Source organism: Canis lupus, chromosome 5 (genome assembly GCF_048164855.1).
Source record: "Canis lupus baileyi chromosome 5, mCanLup2.hap1, whole genome shotgun sequence".
In the NCBI taxonomy this organism is placed as follows: Eukaryota; Metazoa; Chordata; class Mammalia; order Carnivora; family Canidae; genus Canis; species Canis lupus.
Genome location: NC_132842.1, coordinates 73,130,618 through 73,157,380, shown reverse-complemented (window position 1 = coordinate 73,157,380; position 26,763 = coordinate 73,130,618). Strand labels below are relative to the sequence as shown.

The window sequence follows — 26,763 nt, the reverse complement described above, 5'->3', positions numbered from 1 at the left end:
CTTCTGCTGAATGTAAGCTCTAGGGGAACAGAGGCTTTGTTTTGTTCACTGTGTCCCCAGGCCCAGAAGCAAATAGACATCCAATATTTATTGAACCCAAGTAAATATCCAAGTACCCCCTGTCTGAAGATCTGCTCACTCCTGGAAACAGCCTAGACACGTTTGGAACCCAGCAAGCTGTGTCTGCTGTCCTGGCTGGGCCAGTCTCCCCTCTCTGAGAGATGCTTCTCCTCCCCACTCTATTATTATCCTTTTTAGGAGGGCAGAGGATAAAAGCCCCAGAGGTGGCTGTCTTCAAAAAGTTATGGCCTTCCACTTGAACACATCCTCCCCCAAGGGAAGGGACCTTTGCTACCTGCTTAGAGCAGGGTTTATTTATTTATTTTTTTATGATTTTATTTATTTATTCATGGGAGAGAGAGAGAGAGAGAGAGAGGCAGAGAGGCAGGCAGAGGGAGAAGCAGGCTCCCCACAAAGGCAGATGCTCAACCGCTGAGCCACCCAGGTGTCCCTAGAGCAGGGTTTAAAAAAAAAAAAAAAAAACAGCGAGAATACAATTTAATACCTCAACCAATGCCTCAGCCACAGTCTGCTTCATTCTTCCCTACCTCTACTTACCTAGTCCCTAGTGTAGACTCTCACTGCTTTTCACCAGAACTTCTCTGCTTCAGCCTCCTTACTGGTCTCCCCAGAAACCCACCTTCCATGAAGCCAGTGCAGTCTATCTAACATGTTAATTGGGCTGTCTCTCCCCTAGTTAAGACTCTTCCATGGCTCCCCACAATTCTCACTTGGCAACTGAGCACGGCCTGGCTCTTACCCGCTTCCCTGGCTCAGAACTCCAAACTCTCAAATCACTCACCACTGCTCCCTGGAATGTTTCAACATCTCTGCCTTAGCAGGTGTTACCCCTCCTGCCTGGGATGCCATCCTCTCTCTTTTCCCCTTCTCCTGGCTACCTGCTGCTTATACATCAAGATCAACCATACAGTTTATATGCCTTGTGATGCAGTGTAACAGGAGCGACACAAGACCACCTGAGGAGTCTTCTTGCCAACAAAGCAAACCCGAATGCCATCAAACCTCTAGGTCTAACTACCGTTAATAGGAAGTATGCAGGATAGAGGAACACGTGAAATTACACTACCAAGAAGCCATCAGCCAAATCCTCCAGAATGTGGGAAATTTAATAGGACAAACAACCAGGTTCCTTTGAAAAGAACAAGGCCAAAGAGAAGGAGGGAGAGGGAGGTACAGATTAAGAGAAACTTAATAGACATATCAAGCAATTGGAATGTGTGGACCTGAGGTAGGGAAGCCAAAGGGACCCCATTTTATTTCAAAATGTTACTTATTTATTTATTTGAGAGAGAGAGAGGGAGAGAGAGAGAGAGAGAGCACAAGGGAGACGGGCAGAGGGAAAAGGAGAAGCAGACTCCTCACTGAGCAGGGAGCCCGATGCAGGACTTAATCCCAGATTCTGGGATCATGACCTGAGCCAAAGGCAGGCGCTTAACCAACTGAGCCATTCAGGTGTCCCAGGACTCCATTTTAGAAAGGCTCTGGGGCTCATTCACTCATGTTCCATATTTTGCCTCTGAATACACCAAAAAAGCTATGTTCCCACTTCAAAGGGAAAACAAGAAAGTTAACCATTCTCTGAATTTTGTCTTAGACCCCAGACACCTAGTAATACCTAAGAAGAGTCAGATATCAAACATGTTCCGGGACATTAGCTTCAAACAAACCTTAGCTGACACTGGCATCAATACCCCCTACCTTCAGTGATTTATGGAATAACATCTATTGTTCACCTGACACTTGCCTGTGACTGACCCTACCCTGGATTCCTGGAGAAACACATACCCTAGACCCTTTTCTAATAAAGAACCCCTACCCCCAAGCAACAAGACTCATTCTTCATTCCTTTCTGAGGCTTCTAGACACTCTGTCTGCTATTCTCTACCTGTCACTTCACTATTCAATAAACCAGGTTTTCACTTTCTCTGGCTTGTATTTGATTTCGATCTATCCTGCATTAAGCCAAGGACTCTCTTGGCTGGCCTGGTCAGGACCCTCCTCTGCATTTTCAGATTTAGTCTGCCTGCATCAGACCTGGTTTGGATCCTGATATGAGTGAATCAGCTATAAAAAAAATAATGAGACAATCAAGACTTTAAACGTTGACCAAGTATCCACCTGGTGATAATAAAGAATTACTATTTTATTGCTCTGTTAGGAAAAAAAGAGTCCCTATCTTCTACAATATGGGCAAAATGATATGATCTCTGAAATTTACTTTAGAATAATTCAGGGGGCAGTCCCAGTGGCGGAGCGGTTTAGTGCCTCCTTCAGCCCAGGGCGTGATCCTGGAGGCCCGGGATCGAGTTCCACCTTAGGCTCCCTGCATGGAGGCTGCTTCTCCCTCTGCCTGTGTCTCTGCCTCTCTCTCTCTGTCTCTGTGTCCCTCATGAATAAATAAATAAAATCTGAAAAAAAAAAAAAAGAATGATTCTGTACAGTTGGGTGGGGGTACAAACGAAGTAGATTGGCCATAAGTTCCTAATCACTGGAATTGGAAGATGGGTGCCGAGGGCTCATGATCTATTCTCTCTATTTCTGTTTATGTTTGGCAATTTCAATAATGAAAGAAGAGATTAGGCCCATCACCTCCCTTTCCTCAAGAGTTAGATTCCTCCTCTGGGCTTGTCAAGCCACCTAACACGCAAAGCTGCAGTCCATTGGTTTCCTTCTCCCTCTTGAAGGCAGGGGCTGCCGTGGGTCCCCTCCATTTTCTGGGGATGTGGCTCCTGGCATAAATGTGTGACCTAGTCTTGGTTGGCATGTGGTAGGGCATCTGGAGCTCCAGCTAGCAGTAAGTTCCTTTGATGGCAAAGGCCAGAATCTCATCCAGGTCTGTCTGTTGGGCCGGGGTGGGGCAATGTAAAAGCTTGGAAAGTAGATGATTTTGCCACTCAGTGATTGGGGCTGGGCCAGTTTCCTGGGGAATCTGGTTGCTGTCTGGACAGACGTGCTCTGAGGAACAGGCAGGACAAGTGCTGCTTTCTACCTCAGAGTTCAAAGGCCTGGCTGGTGCATCTTCTTGGGCAAGCCCAGCTCACACCCTGCCAGGCAAAGGAGGAAAAGCCAGAGGAGGCAGTGCCTCGGATGACTGGGCACACAGGGAAATAGGACGGAAACTTCTGCTTGGGCCCATGGCCACAAGCACCCAGAGAGGAAACCTGTAGTGTCATCCACAGTTCCTGGAGAATCCAGAGGCTCCCTTAGAAAGTGAGCCCCAAGGATGAGGCTGCTCAAGCTGCTAATTTTCCTGGCCCACTGGGGAGTCGCCAGAGCTGAACCAGGTAGGTGCTGCAAGTGCCTTCGTTTTGTACTATGAACTTGGGATCCGTGGCTCCTGGAAGCTGCCCAAAGAATGCTGAAAGTGCTGCTTAAAAATAGCAAGGCAGGAAGCAGGGAGGTCAGGAAGAGAGTTAGTGAGTGGTGGGGGTATTCTTTGAGCCTAAAGATTTTTTAAAATGTATTTATTCATGAAAGACAGAGAGAGAGAGAGAGAGAGAGAGAGAGAGAGAGGCAGAGACACAGGCAGAGGGAGAAGCAGGCTTCCTGCCAGGAGCCCAATGTGGGACTTGATCCCAGATCCCGGAATCATGCCCTGAGCTGAAGGCAGATACTCAACTGCTGAGCTACCCAGGTGTCTCTAAAGATTTTTTAAAAAATATTTTATTTATTTATTCATGAGAGACACACACAGAGAGACAGAGACATAGGCAGAGGGAAAAGCAGGCTTCCCACAGGAAGCCTGATGCGGGACTCAATCCTGGGATCCCGGGATAACGACCTGAGCCATAGACAGATGCTCAACCACTGAGCCACCCAGGTGTCTGGAGCCTGAAGATTTTAAGTGGAGGCCGGAACTGACCAGGCGAGGGATACTGACTTTGCTAAGAGTTCATGCGTAAGAGCCAGCCCTCTGGTAGAGGTAGTTGGTGGCAGGCAGGTTTGTGGAATCATTCAACAAACATTGGTTACGGGCCTTCTGCATATCACACAGCATTCTAGGAGCCAGGAATGCAGCAGGAAAGAAAAGAATCAAAGCCCCAGTCCTAGTGAGGCATTCCTTCAACTAGGGAGAAGCAGACCAAAAGACACATGAACAAGTAAATGGATGATATTCCAGGAGTAATAAGTGTTCGGGAGAATTATAAAGCAGAATAAAGGGGTGGGAGTGGGGCTGGGGGTACTTACGGTGTGGCCAGGGAGTGCCATTTGAGTAGAGACCCGAGTCAGTGAGGGAGGGAGCTGTATGGACATCCAGGAGATCATTCCAGCAAGAGAGCTCAGAAAGCACACAGGCCCTGCGCCTGACACTCTGGGGGTGCACGTGAGGATGAGCCCGGGGCCAGAGTGGCTGGAGCAGGGTAGGCAAGGTGGGTGGCAGAGATGAAGTCGGGGACCACGGGAGTGGGGCTCGGGGCTGGCACCAGCTCACATATAAACATGTAGATAGCGTGAGGACTCAGGGTGGGATGGAACATCATTGGAGGGTTTTAGGCAGAGCTATGGGGTGATCTGACTCCTGTAAGCTTAAACGGCGCCCGGGGCTATGCACTGAGAAGAGACCATAGTGGGACAGAGGCAGGGTGACCAGATTATCTCATTGTGCCTGAGATTTGCCTCCTTTTAGCACCTGGAGTTCGGTGACCTGGGCACTCCCTCAGCCCTGGGCGCACTGGGGAGGGGGGGGGGTTGGTCACCTCAGTAAAGGAGAAACAGCCAGACCCATGGTTGTTGTCATCCTCCAGCGAGCCAGACCTCCCGGCTCTTGTCATCCTCCAGCGAGAGGAGATGGAGGCTCGCCAGGATGGTAGGAGCAGGGCTGGCTGGAGATGGTCTGATTCTGGACAGGACTTGCTGGCAGATGGTGGGGGTGACAGGAGGACTCCAGGGTGACTCCAGGGTTCTGTCTCAGTAGCTGGGAGGACAGAACTGTCATTGGTGAGGCGCAGGAGGAGAGGATGGCAGTTTGATCAGGGATGTGTCCAGTTGGAGATGCCTGTTAGATTTCCCTGTGGTGGAAGACGAGTCAGTGGGCAGGCTGGACCTGTGATTCTCCTTAGGATCCTAGGTTGTCCTTTCCTGGAGTTCTGGGATGGGACCTTACAGGTGACCCAACACCCTTTCTGTAGCGGCAGAAAGAAGGATGAAAGAGGGAAGGGAAAGGCTCAGGGCTCTGCTCGTTGTCTGTTCTGTGGGGCTCAGTTCTCTCAGGCTGGAGCCTGAAGGGCTGGTGGCCTCTAGGGACTGCCTTGGTCAGTGCACACCCTTGGACACTGCCCAGGAGTAGCTGGGAGCCCTGGCCAAGTGCTCTGCATGCATGGCTGGGCATCTCAGAGGCCAGCGAGGTGGAACGCCAGGGCCTGGGGCCAGGAGACCAGAGCAAATTGCCAGAGAGGGACTAGGCTCCAAATGCTGTGACCCAAATGCGGAAATATCATGGGGACAAGCCCTGCGATTGTGCCATTCCCTGTGAGGGCAACTTGCCTGGGAGAAGGCTGAGTGGCAGTCCTCCTTCCATCCAAGAGGCAGACCCTAGCCACTCCCTGGGGACCTGGGGGCCCTGCCAGCCTGACTGGAGAACAGAAATGGTTGGAAGCATCTCCCACTCTCTCCGTCCTTCACTTTCAATATGCTTGCTTGGAAATCCAAACACCAGTGGGCGGGCAGCCTCAGAGGCCACCCCAGAGTCCTAGTGGTTAGAAAGGATCCCCCTCCCCACAAATGCACTAAGACGTTCATTGTAGTGTTGTTTACTGTAGTGAAAAATCCTGACAGCAATAATGGAATAGCTGAATGGATTGTGGTAAAACCACCCGGTGGAAAAGTTTCAAGGCGATTCAGCAAAACCAAAAACAATAGTGACAATTATTAAGTACTTGTTTTGTGCCAGGCACTGCTGAAGTTCTCACGTAATACCCTCTCGACAGCCTTGTCAAGCAGGGATTATCGAAGTCGCTGAGGAAGTTAACTAACTACCCCAAGGTTACACATGTAGTGTCTGAGTCAGGACATGAGCCCAGGCTGTACAACCTCACCTTGTTTATAAAATGATGCTGTCAAAATAAACCAAGAAACACTGGAGGTCAGTGTGAAGAAGAGCTAACATTTTTTTTTGGGGGGGGGCGGTTTGAGATTTATGATGGCCCAAGCTGGTGCCAGTTGCTTGACGTCTACTGTTCATTCAAAACCCACTTGAAAAATGAAAGAAGAAAAACCTCCTTTGGTTTTTATAGTCCCTATAAAGCAGGTATTATACTCATTATACCCATTTTGCAGATGAGGAAAATGAGAGTCAGAGGATGCACAACACTTGCCCAAGTCCCCAGAGTCAGGAAGTGGCAGGACCAAGTCTGTTCTCAGCTGCCTTACACACTATGCCCCATGAAGGGTCCTCCTGGGATGGTGGGTTTTATAGGGACTATTTTTTCCTCTTTTCTCCAGACTTTCTGGAATGTATCTATCTATACTTTAAGAACAAAATTACATTTTTAAAAAGATTTATTTATTTGTATATTTATTTATTTATGATAGAGAGAGAGAGAGAGGCAGAGACACAGGAGGAGGGAGAAGCAGGCTCCATGCCGGTAGCCTGATGTGGGACTCGATCCCAGGACCCCAGGATCGCACCCTGGGCCAAAGGCAGGTGCTAAACCGCTGAGCCACCCAGGGATCCCCAGAACAAAATTACATTTTAGAGGAATCCCTTACAGCACCTGTAAGTTTTCTCCGAATCTGACACTTTCCTGAAGTGCAGGAGAAGGTGGAGACACCCCGTCAGAGAGCAAGCATACCTGCTCTGCCTCGAACTGTGGGGTTTCTACTTCCACCTTCCTTAGCCAAGAGCTTGGGTGGGGCACCAGCTTGTTGGCTCCGACTCCTCCCACGTATCCCCTACGCAGCACTGTGTTTATCCTTCAGCTTCTAATTGCAGAGAAAGGGACAATCCCTTTCGGTGTGGGTCAGCATGGGAGGCAAACAGTTCCCTCAAGAATAAAGCCTATGGGGCTGTCATGTGAAGAGAGAGCAATCTATGGACGTAACACTAGGGGTCAGTCAATGTTGGATTTAACAAGGGAAGCTTCTGTGTTTCAGAGGGCCTCAGTTTATAGGGGAGGAGGGTTATTGCCCAGGGTCAAAAGCAAAAGACTAAAATAGAGACCAGGATCGCCTTGTGATGTGGCTTATACACGGTAAGAGAGAAAAGTCATGGAATCACAGAGCATTAGAACCAGCAGGACCTTCAAATAACTTTGTGCAAGACTTTCATCCTACGCTCGAGGTAACAGAGGCTCCAGAAAAGAAGAAAAATTGAGGCCTGAGGGACAGAGTGGCCCAGAATATGCACCCACGCTGGCTTGTCCACCACGTGGCCAGGGGCTCTATCTGAGATCACTCCTCTCATCCACGCCTTTATTACTGTCATCATTACGCCCATTTTACAGATGAGGAAACTGGGACTCAGCTGGGGAAATCTCTTATTCAAGTTGCCATTGCCAATGTGGAAGAGTCAAGGTTCAAAACCAGATTTCCCTTATTCCAAGTTCCATGCATGCCCTTTCCAAAACAACCTGCTGCCATAAGCCAGAAAACCTGGGTCCTACCTTTCAATACCTATGTGATCTTGAGCCTCTATGTCACTATCTGTAAAATAGGATAATGATAAAGTAGAGATTAAATATGATAGTTAAGTGAGATCATACACACATATTGTAATGTGCTGTAAAAGTTTAAAGGATCTTTTTTTTCCCTTAAATATCCAAGGTCACACTGCTTGCTAGCGACAGAGTAAAGTGCATTGTGATCATTTCTACTCTGACACGATGCAAATCACAGGTCTGCCACTAGCTAGCTCACTTTCTTCATCTATAAAATGGTACAATAATAGAATATATTTCATAATTTTGTCATGAGTAGAGTGCATGGGTAGAGTGCTTGGCACAACATCTGGCATTCAGTTAGGCGCTAAATGAAAGGCAGGTGTCCTTCTGCCTTCCTTTTCTTGCCTCCAACTGTAGGTAGACTCATCTTTTGGTCAGTTTAAGACCTTCTTAGGCTCTAGGAATTATTTTTGCAAGTCTCCCTCCCCCTATCAGGCATCATAGTTAAAGAATCTCACATTATATGATTTTACTTTATTTTAAATTTTAAAAGATTTTATTTATTCATGAGAGACACACAGAGAGAAGCAGAGACACAGGCAGAGGGAGAAGCAGGCTCCCTGCAGGGAGCCAGATGCGGGACTCGATCCCAGGACCCCTGGGTCATGACCTGAGCCAAAGGCAGATGTTCAACCACTGAGCTGCTCAGGTGCTCTACATTATATAATTTTAATAAACTTTAAAATACATTATTGTTGTTGGGTTTTTTAAAAAAGATTTTATTTATTCATTCATGAGAGACATACAGAGAGAGAGGCAGAGACACAGGCAGAGAGAGAAACAGGCTCCATGCAGGGAGCCCGACTCGGCACTCCATCCCAGGACCCCGGGATCACGCCCTGAGCCAAAGGCAGACACTCAGCCACTGAGCCACCCAGGTGTCCCTACATTACTGTTTTTAAAATGAATTATTGATTTTTGATGGTATTGTTTTTTTCCCTGAACTTGGGAGCCAATGCATTTTTTTTTCAGCTCTCAAACATTCCCCTGTCCCTTACAAGGCTACAAGGCCCTAGCCCCTATATTTGTTGTCCCCTGTGGACAAGGAGGCCTGGTGACCCTTTGGTGATGGAGAAGGAAGACCAGGAGACTGTTTTGCCTGCCCAGGGATGGGAAGCAGAACTGAGCTCTCAAAATTTATTTTTATTTTTATTTTTTTAATTTTTATTTATTTATGTATGATAGTCACAGAGAGAGAGAGAGGCAGAGACACAGGCAGAGGGAGAAGCAGGCTCCATACACCGGGAGCCCGATATGGGATGCGATCCCGGGTCTCCAGGATCGCGCCCTGGGCCAAAGGCAGGCGCTAAACCGCTGCGCCACCCAGGGATCCCTCAAAATTTATTTTATTAAAGATTTTGTTTATTTAGTTTAGGAGGGGGGAAAAAGTGAGCAGGGGGAGGAGCAGAGGGAGAGGGACAAGCATATTCCACTCTGAGCGTAGAGCCCAACATGGGTTTGATCTCAGGTTCGAGCCTGAGATTATGACTTGAGCTGAAACCAAGAGCCGGATGCCCAACTGACTGAGCCATCCGGGTGCCTCCCTGAACTCTCAAATTTTAAACTAGAGGGAGGACTGTGGCCACCAGCCCTTTGCTCAAGGAGGGCCATCCAGGAGGAGACAGGATCTGTCTTCACATTGTTCTGCTTCAAATTCTGGCCCTGGATCTGCACTTTATCTGCAGAGGACAGTAGCTAAGGGGACTCTGGGGTGACAGGGGGAAGGTTGCAGCCACTCCCCCCTCATCCCATCTCCCTCCCAAGGTGAAAGGGGGACTTGCAGGACACCCCCCCCCCCCCCCCCCGCAATCAAATTCAGAGTACCTGCTGTTTCGCAGTGCTGAGTGCCTCGGCAGTATCTCAATTAACCCTCACATGGACCCTGAGAGGTAGGAGGCACTGTAGTCCCCCTTTTACAGATGAGGAAACTGAAGCACAGAACTGCTCATGCTCACACAGCTAGTGGGCAATGGAGCTGGAATTCCGTGCTCTCAACCACTCGCTGTAATTGGTACCAAATTTATTCATAGTCTCCATGGTTAATGAACAATAATGACAGCTAAGACTGATACAGCTTTTCCTAAAACTGAAGGAACTCATGAATACTTTCTTACTGTAAAAGATTCAGGCAGTATGGATATATAAAGACTCTTCATTTTAGTGGGACCCTCAGGTGAGGCATCTGCCCAGTGAAGTCTGAGGAACTCTGGTCTAAGAGTAAAGTGTTGAAGTGCCTGATTCCCCACACCTTCCCAGTCTCTCCTGGCCCCAGGGGTCACTGCCAGGGACAGCAGGTGTATCGGGATTCTTCTCCACCAGCCCTTTCTCTTTATTATTTTATTTGCTGCTTGCAGACAAGCGGGCCAGATGTCAAGCACCTATAGGCTCAGCAAGGCTAACCAGCTTGTCAGAATCCTCAGCCAACACACCGAGGAGCCTGCATTGGAAACCAGATAACTCACCTCCCTTAGGGTCCTTCTATTCACCTTCTCCATGATGTTTTTGAGCTTAATTCCTCATAGTCTGTGACTACTTCCATAGAAGCCTGTGGCTCCCACTGTTTTATGGGCAACATGTGTGTCTTATGAAAGCCATCTTCTGGAGGCTGAGTCAACATTTTGTCTCAGCTTTGGAGTCAGAGAGGGCTGGGCTTGAACCTCAGTTTCCTCATCTGTGAAATGGGCATAAGAACCCTACCTCACAGAATGGCTGCAAGGATGAAATGAGATGAGCGTGTGAAGGGCACCTAGCTCACATTCTCTGAGTGTGTATTAGTCCCCTCATCCTCCCCACAGTCTCGCTCATTCATTGAATACATGTTTGGGCGTCTTCCACACCCCAGGCATTGTTCTAGGTGCCGAGGACACAGAGATGAACAAGACAGGCCACACACTCTCATGGCACTGACACTGTAGACAAGGAAGATGGATGATAAACAAGTCAGCGAGATAATTTCATTACGTGAGAGCGCTCTGGAGAAAATAAAAGTGAAGGAGGTGATAGCTAGTGACCAGATGGGTGGTGAGGGGTGGGACTGGAGAAGAAGTTGTCAAGGAAGGCTTCTCTGAGGTGGTGACCTTTTGAGTTGAGGCCTGAGTGGGGAGGAGAAAGCAGCCGTGGGATCACTGACCTGGGGAAGATTGGGTTAGGCAGCAGAGGAACCAGGCAAAAGGCTGTGCGAGGTGAATGAGTGGGCTGAGTTGCTCCGTGTGAGGTCTGGGTGATCTACCTCCATAATGAAGCCACCAGAGCCCAAGGAGGTGGAGACCTCTGCTCTCCGTGCTATTCCGTCCACTATCGTAGCTTCTCCTGGAAGCTCTGGGAGGCCTCTGGGGCACGTACACACACACACGTGCACACACACGTCACTCCTGGGGAGGCTGGAAGGAGTTTCAGTTCTGTGCTCCGACTAGACTGGAGCTTGTGGGAAGAGGGAACCTGCCAGCTGATGACCTGTGAGCCTGTCAGCAGACAAGGACTTTCTGAAGTGAAGCAACATTCACTGAGTTTTTTGAGGGCTGACATCAAAGGGGCAGAACCGCTCACTGTTTAAGATTAGTTGAGAAAGGAGTCTGCTTGAGGCCCAGGAATGGTCTCTGCATGGCCTTCGGAGGAAGTCAGGGCACCACACTCTGGAGAGAAGGGCGAAGGGCCTCTTGCTGCATCTGACCTGGCCAGCGGGTCTCAGGCTTGGAAGCAGGTGCGCCCCCTTTCAGTTTCTGTGCAGGGGCTCAGGAAAACCCACCAACTCTGCCCATTTACTAGTTGAAATGGGGCAGTTAGTTTCTTTGGCTTGGGGTTTTGTCTCCGTAGGAGTAATTTCGCATATATTAATCACAATTTGTATGACAAATTTTCATTCCCCCAATTATAAACAAAGACTCTCAGTTTGGGTAAAAAATAAACAAGCAGGCATAGGCTGTCTACAAAAAGACACATAAAAAAAAAAAAAAAAAAAAAAGGCACCGGTTTGGGGCCCCTGGCTGGCTCAATCGGTAGACATCCAACTCTTGATCTCAGGGTCATGAGTTCAAGCCCCATATTGGGCATGGAGCCTACTTCAAAAATAATAATAATAACAAAAGAAAGACACTGGTTTTACCCCCTTAGCAATCACATCTTCCTGGGAGAACACTGAGAACCACACGCCGTCCACCGTTTACCGTGTCATCTCAGAAGGTTGACATCTTAGACTTAGTTCCCTTATCTGCAAAATTGGGATAATGATCAATGTAGTTGACCCTTGAACGACACAACCTTGTACTGCGTAGGTTCACTAATACACAGATTTTTTGATAAACCCAGTACTATAATGTATTTTCTCTTGGGATTTTTCTTAGTAACATTTTTTCTTTAACTTACTTCATTGTACAAATACGGCATATAATATATATACAAAATATGTGTTAGTCGGCTAACACTGTTAGTAAAGGCTTCTGGTCAACAGTAGGCTATTAATTACTGTTACATTTTGGGGAAGTCATAAGTTATGCACAGATTTTTGACTATGGGGATTGGTGCCTCTAACCTGCACTGTCCCAGGGTCAACTGTACCTTCAGGGCTGTGGTGACTGTGTAATGAATGACCTTGGGAGGGATCATGATTTACTTAATCAGTCATTTGCACCTTAATGTAAATAAGCTTCTGATCCTTTCCTGGGACCAGGTTTAGATAAGGAGAAGTGAGAAGTCTTGGAGAGAGGATCAGGGGCTGGACTTTGCCTTCCCAATTCTCCTAGAGCCACGCTGAGTGTCCTGTGGCTTGGGTGGTGCCCCGGCTTTCCAACCTTGAAGGCAACCCTGGGAAGCTAGGACTCCCAGGCCCAGGCAGGGATTTGCTGGGCTGGGGGCAGGGCTGGGGGTATGACTGTCAACACTGAGTGATACAGGAAATGGAGGAGGAAGTGACAGCAATGATGGATGGGGAGGAAGTCCCAGGCCTCACCCTAGTCTTAGCCAAAAACACAGAATTTAGGGCAGCGCCTAAACCTGTTCAATAAGCATTGTTGTAACTACTTATCTAAGGCCCTGTGTTGGGTTCAGATGACAAATCCACCCCATGGGAACTGTTTCTTTGTTTGGATTCCTTTCTCTCCATCACACCAAGAGATTTTTTTTTTTAAGATTTTATTTATTTATTGATGAGAGACACAGAGAAAGAGGCAGAGACATAAGCAGAGGGAGAAGCAGGCTTCCTGAAGGGAGGGGAGCCCGATGCAAGACTTGATCCCAGAACCCCGGGATTATTACCTGAGCCGAAGGCAGACGCTCAACCACTGAACCACCCAGTGGTGGTTTTTTTTTTTTTTTTTTTTTTTTTAAGATTTTATTTTTAAGTAATGTCTATATCCAACATGGGGCTTGAACTTACAACCCTGAGATCAAGAGTCGCATGTTCCTCAGACTGAGCCAGGCAAGCACTCCTCATGCTGAAAGATTTTGGACATTTTAGCCACCCTCGGTTGGAAGCAAGGCCAAGTTTCAGTGGACCACTCCCAGCTGCACTCAGAATTGCTAGCCACTACACACACAAGAAGTTCAGCCCAATCTGAAGTTGTGTTCCTCCTTTTCTTGTCCAGCACTCTTGAATTCCATCTCCACACACGTTCCCCAGGCCTTTGCTGGTATTAATTCACAAGACCTTACTATGCAATTGGTGCTATAAACCTTCTCCCAGGTCAGATTTTTGTATATATTTCCCTGTAGCCTGAGAAGATCTGGCTCCAGTTCTGGACTCAGAGAGGTGCAGCGAGTCACCCAAGGTCACACAGCTTGTAGGTGGCTCCAGAGCTCGAGTGCTAACCGAGTGCTTAACCATGACACTCCTCAAACTTTGCTTTCAAATAAGCACTCTGCTTAGAAGCCCCAAAGGATTCTTTTGAGAGTCATGAAGTCCAATTCCTGTGCTGCTGGGTCCCCTGAGGTGGGGAAATGGAAAGGTCAAAGGTCACAGGGCAAGGTCAGACATGTGGCTCTTTCTCTCTGAACCCTGGCTTCTGAGGAGACTTCGTTTCACATTTGCAGCTCTTCTCCCAGCTCAGGACCCCTCCTGGGCTTCCTCCCCGTCTAGGCTCAGGGAGGTACCAGCATCCAAGAGGGTCTCCTTTCCCCTGCAGGGAAGTTCTGGCACATATCTGACCTGCACCTTGACCCTGACTACAAGGTATCCGAAGACCCCCTCCAGGTGTGCCCATCGGCTGGCTCGCAACCGGTGCCCAACGCAGGCCCCTGGGGTGACTACCTCTGTGACTCCCCCTGGGTCCTCATCAACTCCTCCATCTACGCCATGAAAGAGATTGAGCCGGAGCCAGACTTCATCCTCTGGACTGGGTGAGAGCAGTCACAAGGGCTATAGTTCACTGGGCCGCTGCTGTGTGCCACCTGCTGGCCTGGCCCCCTCCCCACCCTGTCCCCCTTACTCCCGATTCAGAGAGGATGCACGTGAGGCTCCAGGGGCACGACCTGCCCAAGGGACAGTGGGCCTGGCTGGCCCCACAGCCTGTGCCCTTGACTCTGTGTCTCCTAGCCTTAGCAGAATGCACCTCTCTGAGGCTGGGGATGCAGTCATGGCACATCTGGTATCTGGAGAGCTTCTGGCTTTTATTTTATTTTTTTTTAAAGATTTATTTATTTATTTGAGAGGGGGAGAGATAGCGCAAGTAGAGGGAGGGGCAGAGGGAGAGGGAGAGAGAAAACCCCCAGCAGACTCCCAGCCAGGGTGGAGTCCCACACTGAGGCTTGATCCCCTGACACTAAGGTCATGACCTGAGCTGAAGTCAAGAATCAGAGACTTAACAGATTGTGCCGGGATCCCTGGGTGGCGCAGGGGTTTGGCGCCTGCCTTTGGCCCAGGGCGCGATCCTGGAGACCCGGGATCGAATCCCACATCGGGCTCCCGGTGCATGGAGCCTGCTTCTCCCTCTGCCTGTGTCTCTGCCTCTCTCTCTGTGACTATCATAAATAAATAAATAAACATTTAAAAAAAAAAAAAAAAAATAACAGATTGTGCCACCCAGGTGCCCCGGGAACTCCTAGATTTTAAGTCAGGGGGATGAATACTGGGGTCATTCCCACCAGGGTTTAGGGACTCTAAGCCCTAGAGATCCACATGAAGAGAGGGAAGAAGGGAGGGGGGCTGAAAGTGGTCCTGGCTTTGGGACCAAGTGCCCTGGCTGCCCTGGCCCTGGGGGTTCTCACCGGTCAGAGCACTGCTCTGCTGAGGATAGCTTGTGGGGTGATTTCTACTTAGCCAGACTCCATTTCTGCTCCTCATCCAAGGATGCTGCTGTGAGTCCTCCAGCTTTCCTCAGAACTGGCTGTCCTTGTCACTCATGGTCCCGGCTCCTTTTTCCCTCCCTTGGCAGGTGGCCTGTCTGGTGCTCAGCCCTGGGTAGACACTGGGGAGCTGAGATGAAAGAAACCTGGAGCTCCCGGTCTTGTGGGCGTTACAGACAAACGCATGGACCATCATATCCCTGCCAGGAAAGAGGGGAGCACTGGGGGTGTGGGAGCTTTTCCAGGGCACCTGACTCCATCCGGCCGGTTGGGGGAGGACTTCTCACAGGAAGTGGCAACCAGGGAGCTAGGGGGGAAGGTTGGCAGGTGCTCTGACTTCCTGCTCCTTTGTCCAGCCTCCATGGACACTTGCACAGGACAGGATCAAACCCATCCTGCCCCCAGCTGTCCACCGGTGTGGTGTAGGAATGACTGGGAATGACCCCCAGATGGACCCTGTGGTCGGCAGCGGGAGGCTGCAAGGCTGGACACTTCAGAAATGTGACAGTGTCTCAGGAGGGGCCTGGGCGGCTCAGGAACCAGCGTAAGAAGAGAGTGAGCTCTCAGGCTGTGACCCTGAACTCTCCCTCCTAAAGGGATCTTGCTCCAGCAGCCTCTGGATTTTCCAAGGAGGGACCCTGGGAGGAACACGTAACACTCTGAAAGTCATGATTCCTCTGGGAAAGGCGACTGCTTTGGGATATTCACATCCTTCCACAGAAACATCATGTTGGGCAGCCCCGGTGGCACAGCTGTTTAGCGCTGCCTGCAGCCCGGGGTGTGATCCTGGATACCTGGGATCAAGTCCTGCGTCGGGGTCCCTGCATAAATTAAAATCTTAAAAAAAAAGAAAGGGAAAGAAAGAAGAAAGAAAGAAAGAAAGAAAGAAAGAAAGAAAGAAAGAAAGAAAGAAACATCATGTTTCCGAGAAATCTCTGACACCTAGAGGAGGTGTATCATGTTGAATGAGATGACCTCTGGGACCTTTTATAATTCAATTTCTAAAAAGTTTAACTTCTCTGGGCGAGTTGCAATCTCTTAGGGGTAGGCTGTAGAAACTGGAAGTGTTTTCTAAAAGAAAGAATTAGATCCTCCAAACTAGAAAACAAAGGGGAGGAATCCCTGGGTGGCGCAGCGGTTTAGCGCCTGCCTTTGGCCCAGGGCGCGATCCTGGAGACCCGGGATCGAATCCCATATCGGGCTCCCGGTGCATGGAGCCTGCTTCTCCCTCTGCCTGTGTTTCTGTGCCCCTCTCTCTCTGACTATCATAAGTAAAAATTAAAAAAAAAAAAAAAAAAGGGGAGGGGGTGGTGAATTTTGTTGTTTTTGGACCTGCTGGCCTGTCCCTAGGGAGGCCAGAGTGAATAGGTGCCTCTTGCGGCCCTAGGGAGGGTGTCAGAGACAGAGCAGGGTGTAATGAGGGTAAGCACAGCCTCGAGCCAGCCTCCACCACTTTCTAGTTCCACAACTTACCCAGAATTCTCCACCTCTCTGTGCCTTGTTTCTTCATCTGTCAAATAAGACTAACAATAGAACCCACGCTGGGGGGCTATCATGGATAACTAATTAGGAGATGTAGGTACAACACATCCCTGCACAAAGCAAGCCAGGGTGAGCTGCTAGTAACAGTATCAGTACTACTATGCTAATTAACTTCTGTGGGGGCTATCGAGGCAGCAGCTGCTTCATCCCATTGGGTCCAGCAAGGTCTTCAGACTTTAGATTGTTGGGGCTCCTACCCATCCCACACTGCACCTTTCCCCTTACTCCTCCCTTGCTCCCTGCCCTTGATGTGCAATTTTTTAAAGCCCAATGTGGGACTTGAACTCATGACCCTAAGATCAAGACCTGAGCTGAGATCAAGAGTCAGATGCTTAAGTGACTGAGAAATCCACGCACCCGTTGTTGTGCATTTCTGAGTTGGAGGCAGGTATTTAGGGCCAAACAGGGGATTAAATGGTCCTGGGGCAGGTCCTGGATCTGTCCATAGAGTAGGATGAACTCTAAGCTCTGAAGCCAGTTCCAAACTCCTTAGGACCCTTGAGGTACAGAGCAGGACTCAGAGATGGCTCTTCCACCCCAAGGTCCCTGGGGGTTTGCCAATGGGACTGGAACCCCCAAGCTTCCCTCTTTACATAATAATATTAACTGCAACCTAGCAGCTACTATTCTTTTATTTTACTTTATTTTTATTTATTTTTTAAAGAGAAAGGAGAAGAGTTTTATTTGAGCTCAAGATAGGATAGCTGCCTGGGAAATATGCTCTTTGCAAGGAAGAAAGTGGTTCCACGAGTCTACATTTTATATGTATAATATCCTCCCCTTGCCCTTTTTAAAAATCTCACAAATACTCTAGGAGTAGGTACCATTATCACCCCTATTTTGCAGATCACGAGGCTCAGAGAGATTAAGCAGTCAGCCTCCTCCTTCTCCAGAGTTTTCAGCGCTCCCAGATCTTGTAGGTTAATATTATTATGTAATAGTGACCCACAGCAGGTCAACGGCAGAGCCCAGGTTTGAACTCTGCCCTGCGTGACCCCTGCCTCCCGGCCAGCCCTTGCCTCACAGGGGGTGTCTGAGGGGCAGTTCCACAGCCCATCTCTCATGGCTGAGCTGCCCCTTTCCTGTCTCGTGCCCCTTCTGAGCTGCCCACACCAAACTGGCTCGGTGGTGTTTTGCAGGGATGACACCCCTCATGTGCCCAACGAGAGGCTGGGAGAAGCAGCCGTGCTGGGAATTGTGGGGCGCCTGACCAGGCTCATCAGAGAGGTCTTTCCAGGTAAGACCCTGCCCTCGTGCTCCCCCTTCACCCTCCCCCCACAACCCCAGCATTTCCAGAAGGTGGAGTAGCAACAGCGGTAAGATGTGGGGAAAGAACCTTCAACCACTGACCATGCTGGCTGCTGGCCAGGCTCCTCACAGCGATCGATGGCTCCTCCGCTTCAGACAACCCTGCGAGGAACACGAGCCATCCCCGGCCTGTGTTTACACGCAGATTCCTATTAAGGGGAGCACCTGACCTTCACAGTCCTCTGCCCCAGCCTGTTTTACACGGGCTCACAGCCCTTCCCAGAGCACCTGCAGCTGCATGGAGGCGCGGTGGCCTGCTGGGTCTCACAGGGACTCAGGCACATAGCCCTGTGTCCTGCTCTGGCCCCGGAGCTCCCACTCACCGCCCTCAAACCACCCCGGCTCCTGGGGCCTCTGGGAGATGCTCCTTTCCAGCCAAGGTGCTGTTCTTGGCGTTCCCAAGGTCTCCAGGGCCCAGGAAAGCAGGCAAAGCCTGTGGGTGATGAGGGAGGCAGTCCCATGGGACTTGACAAGGAGAGCGGGATCTGCACACCCCATCAAAAGGCCCCCCAAAATGTTTTTAAGCAGACTGTGCCAAACACAGGGTGCTGGGGACTGACTCAGGCTCTCAGGCTGCCAGTTGGGGGCTGGTCAGAGCAGCCCGCTAGCCCCCAGCCCTACCTCCTCCGAGTTGGGGCACCACTACATCCTCTAAAGGTCTTACTCCCGGACCCCCAGGACCCAGATATAGATTAATCATAATAAGTCATCGCTGCAGCAGTAACTACATGTGTCTATGTACTGAGTGCTAAGTGGCAGGCACTGCTCTCAAAATATTATATGCTGTGGCTCCTTCATTGTCGTGATGCTCCTGGAGAGAAGTGCTATCAGGATTTCAATTTTACTGGTGAGAAATGTGAGCCCTGGGAGTCAAGTAAACTGGTCAAAGTCACGTGCCAAGGGCAGCGACACAAATCCTGGTTTGAGCACCACTCTTATCCATCACTCCCGCTGCTGCTGTAGGAGGGGCCCTGCTCTGCTGTCACCATCCCACATCTGTCCTCGAGGCAACCTTCTCTCTGCCACCTCCTTCCCTGGACTTGAATCGTTTCGTGCAGAGTTGTCTGGATGTGTAGCTAAGGCACCTGGGGCTCAAAGCTAGTCAGTTTGTAGGGAGGGATTCAAACTCAGATCCAACTCTGAGCACTCCTTCCTCTGCTCCACATGGGCTTCCGGAATAGAAGGGAAATAGTGGACAAGAAAATGCTTTACATGCTCATTACTATGAGTTCACATGCAGATGTCAATTAGAAGATCCTGTAGTTTATTACACATGTGCACATTTTTATTGAATTTCCTAATATCCAACATGCCATCAACCACAACATGCCTCATTATTTTAGGTATTGCTCAGAAAAACATGCTTGTTAAGGTATGACGGCGCTCTCTCATGGCCTCAGGGGTAAGTCACAGCCCACCTGCAGGGACGTTAAAATAAGAACATAGGAGAAGCACTGAAATGAGGTATTATCTTATTTGAGAGTTATAGCAACACAGGCCATGCAGAACATTCTCCATTTTATAAATAAGCTGAATCACAGAGAAGTCAAAGCAAATTGTTAGAGAGGAGGAAGGGACTGGAAGTTGATATCTAGGGTCCACATCATGTGTCATGTGATCTTCCTGCCATGTGCCTACTACCTGCATTTCCCATCAGAGTCACCGTGAGCGCTGGCCCATCTGCTCCAGCACGGCTGAGTGGTGTGCACAGGTGCACTAGGCAAACCGAGCCTGCTCCCGACTCAGGCTTGTCAGTTCCAGGGGAGCCATGCCCCAGAGATTCCATTTTCTGTCTGTGCAGAAGGAGGAAAATAATGGTACCCATCCCGTACGTTGTTGTGAGGATTCAGTAAAGCAATCCACTCACTCATTTAGCCAACAAGTATTTACCGAGGGTCTACTGTGAGGGAGCTATCAAAGGAACTTGGCTGTGAGCTAGATGCCAGGTTGTGCTTCTGCATGTAGGGTGGCTTCTCACCATGCCCAGCACAAAGCAGCAGCAAAGAAGGGGAGAGCTTCTTTCTCTTCTCATCTGTCCTTGGAATTCCAGGGGTTTGTGTTTTTTCTAAATGGATTCTTTTTTTTTTTTTTTCAAGATTTATTTATATTTTAGCATGGGGGGGGGGAGAAATAATCTCAAGCAGACTCCTTGCTGAGCATGACCCCAAGATCATGACCTGAGCTGAATCCAGTCTGAATCTTAACTGACTGAGCAGCCCAGGTGTCCCTCTAAATGAATTCTTTTTTTTTTTTTAATTTATTTATTTATTCATGAGAGACATACAGCGAGAGAGAGGCAGAGACACAGACAGAGGGAGAAGCAGGCTCCATTGCAGGGAGCCTGACATGGGACTCCAGGATCAGGCCCTGGGCCGAAGGTGGCGCTACACCGCTGAGCCACCCGGGCTGCTCTAAATGGATTCTTAAGGGCTACCGGCTAGTGGCATGTATGTAAAAGGGGTGAGGTTTTTCCGGGCCGTTATGGAGATGGCTTCTGGGTTTGCAACGATTCCTGATGGGAATGTTACAACCTCCTCCTTCTCCAGAGTTTTCAGCGCTCCCAGATCTTGTAGGCTCCGTGGGGCAAAAAGTTTGTGAAAACTTCTCAAGTGGGAATTAGAGGCTCCAGCCTCCCTCATTGGTTCAAGGTCACTCCCTGGGGAATGCCAAGCTCATGAAAGGGCACAACCCTGCCCTGAGCTCAGAGGACTTTTTGGTTAATTGTCCAATATTTATTGAGCAACTACTACTTGCCAGACATAGACGTAAAATAAAAGCAGGAATGAGGTTCCTGGCAAGGAGGAAGTGACTCTGATGGGTTCCCCTCCCTGAGGGGTCATCCACAAGCCACTTCCTCCTCTGACTCCTGTTCCCCCTTCCCCCCAATCTCCATTGCACACTTCCACAGAAAGTGGCTCTTCCCTTTTTGTGACAGCCCTCACACCTCTATTAACTCAATACCTGTCAACCCTATAGCCCAGCAAGGTCCCTGGGACTAGGAATGGGTGCCTGGTTCCCGGGGCTATGCATCAGTACCCATGAGGTGTTCAATAAACACCTGTTGAATCACGAATGTGTGAAACTCCTAGGGCTCCCAGAGTGAACCAGACCCCTTCCTTACCAGGAAATGGACCTGGAATTGATAAGAACAAGCAGCTCACAATACCCAGGGGCTCACAAGGGATATGACGATCATTTAGGTCTTCTAGCTTTCTTCTCATCCTCTGATGTTTCCTTCCAAGCGGGAAACTTTCTTCTGGGAATGGGGTTAGGAGCTGGAATCAGAGAACTCACTGTTCTTCCTACCCAGATCTGAGCAATGTTGAGCCAGATTGTACTGAATGTTGTTCTCTGCCTGTCTCTGTATTTGTGCTATGGCCCTTGGTTCTTGATGGCCAGTGGCAGGGCAAAAAGTACTAATTCCCCCAAGCGCTTTCACATAAATATATTTATATGTCTCTTTTTCCTCCCAGATACCAAAGTCTACGCTGCTTTGGGAAATCATGACTTTCACCCTAAAAATCAGTTCCCACCAGGAAACAACAACATCTACAATCAGGTAGCAGAACTGTGGACACCCTGGCTCAGTAAGGAATCCATCGCTCTCTTCAAACAAGGTACTAGCACCATTTGCAACTAGAAGCATCTACTTGTCTGCCAGGGTCTGGTCGAATTCTCTTCACAACGACCCCAGGAAATAGGTACTGATTTTATCCCCAGTTTACAGAAAAGGAGACAGAGGCTCGAAGATGTCGAGTCCCTTGGCCAAGGTCAGCCAGCTTAGAGGTGGCCTACTTGAGAGCAGAATCCAGGGCTGGCTCCACTGCCCATGCTCTCCACGGCACTGGGGATCATAAGTGAATGTTTATTGAGCATTTGCTGGTGCCAGGCACTACTCTCAGCATATTCCAAAACTCCTTACGGAAACATGAAAGGGGCAGCGGTCACCTCCAGTTCAGTCATGGTTTCCCACCCTTGGCCCGAGGGACATCTTGGGCCAGATAATTCATTGTGGGGGCCATCCTATGCATTGTAGGATGCTTAGGGGATTCATGGATGCTAGATATGAGTAACCACTGGATACGAGTAACACCTTCCATTGCCAATACAAAAATGTCTCCAGACACTGCCGAATATTCCCTGGGGGACAAAAATCTGTGGCTGAGAACCACTGATCCAGAGACACAGCCAGCCCAAGGTGACCCTGGCCTACTCTCTTCCCTGTCCTCAGTCCCCACTGGTCAAACCCGCCCAGAGGCCTGCTGATTTACTCCACAGAGAGTTGAGTGAACAGGGTTGATGGTGGATCTGCAGGGGCAAATGCATCTTATTGTCATGCACATTATAGAAAGGAAGAAACCAAAGCCCAGAGAGGTGAAGTAAAGATTTTCCCAAGCTGCACAGCTAATAAGTGCTAGAGTCAGGACTTGAGCCTAGGCAGCGGGCCTCCAGAGCCCCTGGTCTTGCTCACATGCCCCTCCCATGGGGACGATGGGAAGGGGGATGCAAGGGCGGGAGGAGGTGGGAGTGATGGGGAGGGACACAGAAGCGTTCTCATCAGAGGCAGGGAGCCGGCCCTTCAGATGCTCTCTGGCTGTGACACCTTAGGCGCCTTCTATTCCGAGAAGTTGCCAGGACTGAGTGGCGCTGGGCGAGTCGTGGTCCTCAACACCAATCTGTACTACAGCAACAACGAGCAGACAGCTGGCATGGTGGACCCCGGCCAGCAGTTCCAGTGGCTGGAAGAGGTGCTGACCAACGCATCCCGAGCTAAGGAGATGGTAAGGCTCCTGCCTCCACCTGCTACCTCTCTGGGGTGGACTCTGAACACGTCTCCCACCCCTGTTCGACCTCAGCCACTCGCACGAGGTGCCTAGCTCATGGAGGGTCCTTCATCAGCCTGGCCCGGGAGGGCGCTCCTTCTGTCCTTGCCACAGCCTGTGTAAAAGAGCAGGGTACTCCAGGTGGCAGGCTCAGCACGGGCAAAAGTACAGAGGTGGGAACCACATGGGGGAAAGCCATGGCTGGGTACTCAGTGCTGGAATCTGCCTCAGGAGGGGGCTGGGGGTAGCTTTGAGCATCCCTGAGCCCCCTGGACCACCCCATCCTTGCAGGTGTACATTGTCGGCCACGTGCCCCCGGGATTCTTTGAGAAGACGCGGAACAAAGCGTGGTTCCGGGAGAGCTTCAATGCGGAATACCTGAAGGTGGTCGGGAAGCACCATCGAGTCATCGCAGGGCAGTTCTTCGGGCACCACCACACCGATAGCTTCCGGATGTTCTATGATGATGCAGGTACTCGATGAGGAGGACAGCTGCCAGCCCACCCCCTCCCACTCTTGCCAGGCTCTCAGGCCTGCTATCTCTCTCCTGAAAGGTGCCCCCATCAGTGTCATGTTCCTTACACCTGGAGTCACCCCCTGGAAAACCACCTTACCTGGCGTGGTCAACGGGGCCAACAATCCAGGCATCCGGGTATTTGAATACGACCGAGCCACACTGAGCCTGCAGGTGAGGGGCCCTGGGTCTGCTGGGGCCAGAGCGGGAGGATGGGGAGGGACTGAATGTATTACTGTCTTGCCTAACTCCTTCCAGCTGATCCACTCTCCTCTAGAATTCGGGTTTAGAACCCTTGAGCCACTCGAAATTCTGCAACCAAGTCAGGTCAATTCTTGGTCCCCAGATCTCCCTTCACCCCAGATCACAGCCTCCTACGTGGCCTTCCTACCTCTAGCCCTGCCCTGTCATAGCTCATCTACTCCATACTACAGAAGGCACTAATCTTTTTAAAGCACTTGTCTCTCTCCTGATCAAAAACTTTCAGTGGCTCCCCAGTGCCCACAGATAAACTGGATCCCTTTGGCCTGGTATTCAAGACCTCCCACAGTATGACCTCATGCCCATTGCCTACCTCATGCCTGCACCGACTAGGCCTCAGCCAAAGCAGGCTCCTAACTCATCAAGCAATCCCTCATCTCCTGGGAACTGCTTGTGATTGTTGAAATGGCAAAGAAATAGCATTCCGTAACTTTTTCAACAAAATGTACTATAAGCATCTACCATGAGCCAGGTTGGGCTCAGGAGATAGATAAGTGAACAGCTTTCCTGCAGCTGACATTCTTACGGGAGGCACACAATAAATAATAAAGGAAAGTTAAGCATGGCATGGAAAGAAGCACTAAGGACAAAGCAGAGTGAGGAGGCAAGCGGGCTTGTTGTCGGGTGTGTGGCACATGCACGTGCATGCTGTGAGGTCGGTGGGACTGGAGTGCCACCAATCGGGTGACATTTGAATTCTGAGTAAATTGAGGGTGGGAACCAGGTGAGGATCTGGGGAAGGTGGAGGAAAGAGCAAGTCAGAGGCCCTGGGTGGGAACATGCATGGTGTGCCAGGGAAGAGCAAGGTCTGTGGCTGCAGAGGAAGGCCCCAAAGGGAGAGTGGAGGGACGAGATCCTGTCAGTCATGATTAGGACTCTGGATCTGGAGGGTTTGGGGCAAATATTCTGGCTTAGAATTTTATAAAATCACCCTGTCTGCTATGCAGAGAACAGGCTGTAGGGGGCAAGGGCAGAAACGGGGGTGACAATGAGTTAGGGGGTGACCCCACAATAACCACTGAGAGAAGACGGTGGTGTGGGCCAGGGTGTGGCAGTGGGGCAGTGAGATGCCTCAGATTGTGCATGTAGGCTGAAGGCCGCGAAGACAGGATTTGCTGGTGGCTGGATGAGGGTGTGAGAGAAAGAGAGGAGTCAAGGCTTTGGCCTCGGTGCCTGGAAGGGTGAAGCCACCCTTTAATGAAATGGGATCACTGTGGGGGCGGGGGGGGGGCAGGTTTCAGAAGGAGGATCAGAAGTCTGGTTTGGGACCTGTTTACTTTGGAAGGTCTAAATGGTGTCTTAGTGAAAATGTCTGAGCTGAGGAGGCAGCTGGGTATTCCAGCTGGATGCCCAGGAAGAGGCGGGTGTAGAGGTTTAATCCAGTTGTTGAGGGAGGACATTTAAAACTAGGGACTGGGGCAGCCCCAGTGGCTCAGCGGTTTGGTGCCGCCCTCAGCCCAGGGTGTGATCCTGGAGACCTGGGATCGAGTCCTGCACGGGGCTCCCTACAGCAGGAGCCTGCTTCTCCCTCTGCCTGTGTCTCTGCCTCTCTGTGTCTGTCTTATTTATTTAACAAATAAATAAAATCTTAAAAAATAAATAAATAAAACTAGGGACTGGATGAGGTAAGCCAGGTCAGGTCCTTGATTCTAGAGTCAGTGTGCATGGAGAGGTCTGACGTCTTTCAAGAGTGTGGCCTGTTGTCCACATGGGCACTCAGAGGGCCTCAGCACAGGAATCACAGGCTGGCTCCCCACGCCCCCCACCCCCAACATGCCCTACATCCTTCTCAGGGAGGGAGTCAGAGACTTTGAATCCTGGCTCCAGCACTCATGACATTTTTGACATCTTCCCGCCTCCACACATCTGTAAAACGGGAGTAACAGTACCTCACAGGGTTTGGAGAGGACCCACTAAAATAATGTAACGTGCCTATGGGGAAGCTGCCATCCATACATGGCAGCTCTTCCTACCCCACTTCTAGTGACCTGAGGCAGGTCCACAAAAGTTAAGTGGAAAGCAGGGAACAGATCAACCTTTCCAGATTCTAGTTCTGAAGATACATGTGATCCCAAACCCTCCTCAACCACAATTCCACAACCTCTTTCAGCCGGGCACCCCATCCCGCTTCTTCAAGTGGCTTTTTATCTGTAAATATTTACTGAGCTTCTCTGGGTACCTGGGACAGAACATGCGGAGGCCGCCGCGGGGTTAGCAACCTGGATTCCAGACCCCGCCCCTGCCACTAAACACCTGTAGGGCCCTGGACAAATGAATTAACCACTTAGGCCTCAGTTTGCCCATCTGTGAAATGGGGGTCATAAGGTCAGTCACCTCATCGGCACAGCGGGCCTACCCGGTAAGTAGGAAATGCTAACCAAAGGCCGGCATTGTGGGAGCTGTAAAGAATCTGGGGGCAAATGCGAGGTGCGGGATTGTGGGGGTGAAAGCTGCCAGCTGCTCACGGCCTGCCCTCCCCCGCGCCCTCCCTCCAGGACATGGTGACCTACTTTGTGAACCTGAGCCAGGCGAACGCGCAGGGGACCCCGCTCTGGGAGCTCGAGTACCGGCTGACCCAGGCCTACGGGGTGCCCGACGCGGGCGCCCGCTCCATGCACGCGGCGCTGGGCCGCATCGCCAGCGACCCCCGCGCGCTGCAGCGCTACTACGTCTACAACTCGGTCAGCTACGACCCCTCGGCCTGCGAGCAGGCCTGCCGCGCCGAGCACGTGTGCGCGCTGCGCGAGGTGGCCTTCGACGCGTACGCCGCCTGCCTGCGCGCCCCCGGCGCCGCGCCCGCGCCCCGGCTCGCGCTCCTGCTCGCGGTGCCGCTGGGCCTGCGCGCGCTGCTCCCGCGGTGACCCGGGGCCGCCCGGAGCAGCCGCCGCTCGGGGACCAGGCCCGGAGACCCCCCCTCCCCACCTCGGCACGGGGTTTAAAAGTTTCATTGGGAAAACAATGCTCACCGAGCATCTTATGCTGTGCGTCTTTCCTCTTAGTATATAAGTAATGTGTTTTTTTTTTTTTTAAGATTTCATTTATTTATTCATGAGACACACACACACACACACACACACACACACACACACACACACACACAGAGGCAGAGCCACAGGCAGAGGGAGAAGCAGGCTCCGTGCAGGGAGCCCGAGGCGGGACTCGATCCCGGGACTCCAGGATCACGCCCTGGGCCAAAGAGGCGCTAAAGCGCTGCGCCCGCCACCGGGGGACCCCTATGGATAATGCTGAATGCAACTCCCCTGCGCAGTTTCTGGACGGGTCTTGCAGGTCCCCCCACCCT

The 26,763-nt window shown here is 50.5% G+C and overlaps 1 protein-coding gene across 1 annotated transcript; it reads left to right on the top strand.

Annotated features, from left to right (window-relative positions):
• The first annotated feature begins 3,046 nt into the window (after positions 1-3,046).
• On the top strand, positions 3,047-26,323 carry SMPDL3B (sphingomyelin phosphodiesterase acid like 3B). The gene is made up of 8 exons (XM_072828449.1): positions 3,047-3,365; positions 13,856-14,069; positions 17,696-17,793; positions 21,338-21,481; positions 22,473-22,645; positions 22,979-23,159; positions 23,242-23,375; positions 25,958-26,323. Exons 1-8 carry the CDS (start codon positions 3,305-3,307, stop codon positions 26,321-26,323), a joined length of 1,371 nt encoding a protein of 456 aa, XP_072684550.1. The 5' UTR covers positions 3,047-3,304.
• Positions 26,324-26,763: the final 440 nt, after the last annotated feature.

Bases quoted from the DNA above. Each gene is read 5' to 3' on its own strand.
- SMPDL3B (XM_072828449.1), top strand. From the start codon at position 3,305: ATGAGGCTGCTCAAGCTGCTAATTTTCCTGGCCCACTGGGGAGTCGCC. The intron at 3,366-13,855 runs GTAGGTGCTGCA...TTTCCCCTGCAG, and splicing joins AGTCGCCAGAGCTGAACCAG to GGAAGTTCTGGCACATATCT. The intron at 23,376-25,957 runs GTGAGGGGCCCT...CCCTCCCTCCAG, and splicing joins GAGCCACACTGAGCCTGCAG to GACATGGTGACCTACTTTGT.